This window comes from Miscanthus floridulus, chromosome 14 (genome assembly GCF_019320115.1).
Source record: "Miscanthus floridulus cultivar M001 chromosome 14, ASM1932011v1, whole genome shotgun sequence".
Lineage (NCBI taxonomy): Eukaryota > Viridiplantae > Streptophyta > Magnoliopsida > Poales > Poaceae > Miscanthus > Miscanthus floridulus.
The window spans coordinates 47,315,966-47,321,965 of NC_089593.1; the positions used below are offsets into that span (position 1 = coordinate 47,315,966).

The 6,000-nt window shown below is 42.5% G+C and overlaps 1 protein-coding gene across 1 annotated transcript; it reads left to right on the forward strand.

The window, feature by feature from the left end:
* Window positions 1–786: 786 nt before the first annotated feature.
* LOC136504424 (uncharacterized) lies at window positions 787–4,688 on the forward strand. Its single transcript, XM_066499350.1, has 2 exons — window positions 787–1,299; window positions 3,882–4,688. The coding sequence occupies exons 1-2, from the start codon at window positions 830–832 to the stop codon at window positions 4,489–4,491; spliced, it is 1,080 nt and encodes a 359-aa protein (XP_066355447.1). The 5' UTR covers window positions 787–829; the 3' UTR covers window positions 4,492–4,688.
* The last annotated feature ends 1,312 nt before the right edge of the window (window positions 4,689–6,000 follow it).

Below are 6,000 nucleotides of genomic sequence, written 5' to 3' on the forward strand. Positions count from 1 at the left end.
AACGGTACGGATATTTTTCGACCATATTCAAAACCGAATTCGTTTAGAGGGGTTGAGATCTGTCTGTATCCGAGTCCGGATATCCAACATCCGATACCGTATCCGTATTCGAATACTCAAATCGCATATTTATGATGTCGATATCCAATCGTATTATATCCGACATAGTTGACATTATTCGTATTCGAATCCGAATCCGGACAAAAATATAAAAACAAATGTAATATCGGTGATATCCATCTGTATCCGATTTGTTTTCATCCCTAGTTACGCGCAATGGAGGAGTTTTTTTTCCTAAATGCTAAGTTTGGGAGGATGGTTTATGAGTTGTTCTAGAGGTATTTTTAGATCAGAAAGAGATTTATATTAGGTGCCTGTTTAGTTGCACTTCATTTTGCAAAATTTTTCAAGATTCCCTATCACATCGAATCTTTGGACGCATGCATGAAGCATTAAATATAAATAAAAAATAAAACTAATTACACAGTTTAGACGAAATTCATGAGACGAATCTTTTAAGCTTAATTAGACTATAATTAGACACTAATTATCAAATAACAACGAAAGTGCTATGGTACTCTTTCTTAAAAAAAAAAACGCCTAGGATAAGATGCTTTTAGGCAATAGCACCAGGCAATTGATCCTCTCGGTAATCTAGGATTGGTTCCTCTTGGTATCTATTTTTATCGGGAAAACTGCCTATCGAAATGCTTTCGGACCCGCGTGGGGTCCACGCACCCGGTTTCCTCCCCCAAATCTCACTCAATCCCCGTGGTACTCCCGAGTCCCGACTCCCGACTCGCGTCCTCTCCTCCGAAGTCACCACCGCATGGACGACGCAGCGAATCCCACCCCTCCACCATCCACCTCCACCGCCGCATCCGCGGCGGCCGCGGCCGCGCAACACCAGCAGCTCCAGCGTCAACTCTTCCTAATGCAGCAGGCGCAGTCCCACCCGCAGCAGCTGTCGCAGCAGGCCATGTCCCGCTTCCCCTCCAACATCGACGCTCACCTCCGCCCCCTAGGCCCGCTTCGCTTCCAACAGCCTCAGCAGCCCCAGCCCCAGCCGTCTCACTCCCAGGGTCCATCCCAGTCGCCGTCGCAGGCCACGCAGCAGGCGTCCCCCCAGCAGCAGCAGCAGGCAGCGGCGGCGGCGGCGGCGGCGGCGCAGGCCCAGGCCCAGGCCCAGGCGGCGCGGGTACGAAGCCCCGAGATGGAGATGGCGCTGCAGGACGCCATGCGGGTCTGCAACCCGGACGTCAAGACACCCTTCCAGTCCATCGAGGACGCTGTCAACAGGTGCGCTACCGTCGGATTCGTGCCAAATCTTGCTACTTTCCTATTCGGATGTGTATCTAAATCTCGATCTCGAGGTATTTCGTTTGAAACACGTATTTGTGGCGAAGGGGAGGTTGTGGAAATGATGGGTTAAGCATTTATTTTTGCAGATCTCCACGGTTTTAATACGGCCATTGAGGTTTGAGTGCGCGTGAAAAATTCGTCTTTGTGTGATGTAGTGCGAATTGATGATATAATTTTTGTTATGCCTGGCATGTTTGTTCGGTCTACTGGATGCAATATTGGGCTGGTTACTGATGACATGTCGGAATCTGATTAGTTCCGATTTTTGCATATCCTTTTTGGCTGTTGGCTATCGAATGCTTTCAGAAATCACCTCATCTGTTTAGCTATTTTGGGCAGTAAGTCTAGCAGTGCGTTGTATTCTGTAAATGGGTATTTCAATTGTATTAATTAATTGCTGTCATTGGATTATAATATTTGTTTTGGGTGAAAAATTCAGTCTTATCTTCGTCAGTAGATTTCCAGTTTTGTTCCTCTCTTCCAATGTTGTATAGCATTGTGAAACCAGATGGTGGCATTGCGGAAGTACTTGGTAAGGGTTGGTATTGAACTTCACAAATATAAGAGTGCACATTCTGCATTGAAGTACAAACAGATGGGCTGGTTATTCTTTATGTGAATAAATCTGTATAGAAACACAATTTGTCATTCAATAATCAATACTATTCTCAGAATTACATTTCTGTACTACAATAATGATTTTATCATAAAAGTTTTAAAAAAAATTTATCATGGGCATTTTATCCAACCTTTTTTTTTTCTAAGTCATGTGTGGGAAGGTAAGTTTGTAGTTTTTACCATTACAAGCAGTTAAACTGATTGCTATTAATTACTACTCAAGTTACATTTAGCATTCTGTATTTAGTGTTGAGTTGCTTCCTTCGTGGATGATAACCTGTTACTCCTTCAGTTACAAATACTTGAGCGATGTTTTTGGGTTGTTTGAACTCAGTCATTCTATTCTTTGATAACAACTTACATTTTATGTGTTGAGTTTCAGTGTTTGAAAACTATAGAAGCAGATTCGTATAGTAAGGTAGTGTCATAATAGTTCACTTTTATTATATCATACAACTATATTTATTATAATAAAAAAGTTGGGTCAACGGTATTGGTGTGACTTCACTTATTTGTGGCTAAATGGAGTATGTCATTACTGTACCTTTGTCCTTTTATTATATACAAACTCAATCGAATGGAGTCCATTTGTTTCATTGAACTTGCCTTCGATGATATGAATGTTTAGTCACATGTACCAGTTTATGCCCTGACTGTAATATGAGGGTTTATTCACTGTGCTTGTTGATTCCCTGTTTTCTTTTGCTAGTGTTATTGTTGTACCCTTACCTGAGTGGTGTTCAGCGATGAAGTTTTGATGCAACACCATAAGTTGTTGGGGACTGGTTTGGATTTTGTCTTTTCTTTCTTCCTGCATCTCATTGTAGATCATTAAGCACGATATTTTGTTGGCTTATTCAAACGGATACTAGTTTTTTCTCACTATCACGCTACACGTGGAATTCATAATCACATCATGTTACTGGGAACATACCATGTAGAATGTCATATATGCTTCTGGCTATGGGGCTGAAGCTGAACATTGGTACCTTATAAGATCCACGTTTTTTGATTCGTTGTGGCATCCTGTTGCACTGGGGTTATGCCACACATGCTGTCTTGCATGTGAGAAATGCTTCTACTCACTCATGACATGCGTATGACAATGGAGCAGTAATTAATATGACTACATAAGTCTAAGTGGTGTAGCACACACCTTAGAATCTTCTGGAGTAACAGGCAAATGCTCCCCTTGTGAAGGTCACGTGCACGGTGCACGTGGTGTACGCCATCTAATATCATACCTTCCACATGACAACGCAATTACAGAAACTGCATTGTTAACTATAGTTCGCATTATTTTTGCATTTCACCTCATCCCAGGAACAACAAAATAAGTAATCATTTATGCAAAATCAGAAAACTAGTCTTATATGATTTGTACCCTGCATATTGCAAGAATATTTTATTTATATTGACCCTGCAAAGTGGAAACCAAGCTATGTGCCCTCAGAGTAATATAATATATTGAAATTGTTGCATCAAGCCTTTTTCTCATGAGTTAGTAGTACAAACACACCATTCAAGTTTATTAACAATTGGGAATCCTTGTGATTGTAGCTAGAGAGTAATGTGACACTACTGCATGTAAATATGTATGCATGTGCTGGGTTCAGATGAGATAATCAAATATCACCTGGGTAATACAGATTTTTTTCTTTTGCCTCTTAAAGTAATATTCCTTTTTGAAGGACGTATACACATTCTGAAGTGAATACATTATAATTTGTGTACTGCTGAATTTCCATTGTGGAAGTCCTTGGTCTAAAATAAAATGTAAGTTTCTACCTAGTAGATTAAGATGTGCTGTTATTATCTCCTGCCTTTGTAAACTGTATGATCTCTTCATTCTCCATATGGTATTTTACTCATGCCATTTATTCCATTTGTGTTAAAACTAGGTTATTGCCTTACCATGTTGTTGCCGACTATGAGGCTGAAGAAGATGACAGAATCCTTGATAGTGATACAACAGGCCAGATTCCTTCTCGCCTGCAGCAATGGGACCATAACATTCTAGTGAAGATTGCTGAGTTCACGACAACATTTGACAAGCAAGTATTGGCATATAACATAATGACAAAGAAAAGGGCCATTGGTGAGTTCAGGTCAGAGGAGCGGCTCATGCTGGAGCAAGCCTTATTACAGGAGGAAAAGCAGGCTATGCTGGGACTGAGAGCAGAGATAGAGTCGAGAGAGAAAGCTGGTCGCGAGGCTGCTGAAGTGAAGATGCGTATGGCAATGGAGCATGCTCGTGCTGAGGCACAAGCTCACTCTGAGATGATGAATCATGGTCCTATAAGGGCCAGTGCTGTTGCTTCGCAAGGGGATGATGGTCCAAGTCATGACATGGTGCAAGAACATGGTGAAGATGAGTGGGGAAATTCTGAGAGGGATGATGAAGATCCATCTGAGGATTTCCTCAATGATGAGAACGAACCAGAGAATGGGAACTCAGATGGGCAGGAGGACTGGCGCAGATCTGGGGAGCTTGATCTGAACTCTAGGTAAGGCAGTTGGATTTGCACAGGTTGAGTGAACTACATGAAAAATTCTAGGCAGGCTACGGTATGCTGGTATTATATCTATTGTTCTATTGTTGTTTTTGGTGAAGATGATTTAACCGGTCTTTCTGGCTGTAAACATGCCATTCAAACAAATTAGCTTCTCTGCTGTTTGACTATAGCAATATTTACTTCAGCCCTCAATATGTGCCATTTTCAACTAGGAAAAAAGAGAATTCCTGCATTCATTTCGTGTACATCCATGACCTTTCTATCCATGGGCCTTAATGAAAATATATAATTGCATCAAAGTGTTACTCTCACTTAACTAGAGAAAAAATCATTAATCTGAACATAAACTTGACTCGACAATCCGATATCAGTTGGTTTTAGAATCTTGGAAAAATCCTGGCACATAGTAGTATTTGTAAATTTACAAACACTTCATTTTCATTAAACAGAAAAATCACCTCTCTTACTTTCTGACCACTCCATGCATGGCTTGTCTGAAACTGGCTTAAAATACTGTTCCGGCTGAACTGTTGTGAGAGAAAAATATTGTTCCGGTTGAAAAAAGAAGCCAAACAAGGCGAATATGGGGTAAGCCGAAGAGGGTCTATTGATCTAGATCTACAAACATCTCCATTCATGGACAACATTACTCCTAAAAGTGGAAACTGCAATCGTTCACACCCCAGATGGGTCTGCCTCCGACTCTCTTGCCTCCTCTCCCCTATCCACGAACCCACCCGGCTCCCTCAACCGTCCTCAGGAAAAAAAAACGTGACTCGCCCCTCGCCCTTCGCCTCCGAGCGCCCGCGACTGAGCCACCGCTGAATGCCCCCGCCGCCACTGCCGCCGCCTGGGCGCCGCCCTCCTCTCTCTCTCTGCCGCCGCATCCGAGGTGAGAGACTTTACCTAGAGACCCGTCCGTCGTCTTAGTCCTAGCTCCCGTTGCGGGGGATGCCGGTCGAGTCGTACTGACGCAGCGTGGCCGGTTCTGCGATCTGCAGCGAGGTGCGTGGGGTGCGACGGGCAAGCTTGACAGGGCGTTGGACGAGGCCGAGGCCTACGCTTCCAAGGTCAGCATTGTTTTTCCCACTCCCTCGCTGTTTTCTCGCACGCTTCTGCTGAACAAAAACTTGTGTTTTGCAGCTTGTTGATTTGGGAGTTCAAGTACGTATTAGGTGGTTCATTAGTGTTACATCGTACGATTGAGTACACTGGCACTGAGAGTAATTCTTGATCCATCTAGTTTACTAGAAAGAATGTGTGCCACGATTGAGTACACAAGGCAAGGCATACTTTACAGTTCATTGCACACAATATTGGGTCATGATTCTTTCAAATCAAAATTAAGAACTACGTTGAGAACTGTGTTATGCATTTAAGGCAAAATATGTAGCATTTAGTCTCCAACATGCATATTTTTGTGTATTGAGAACTATGTCGAGTATATTTTTGTATATTGAGAACTGTGTTGACTGGACCTAATCAAGAGTGTGGACAAATATTA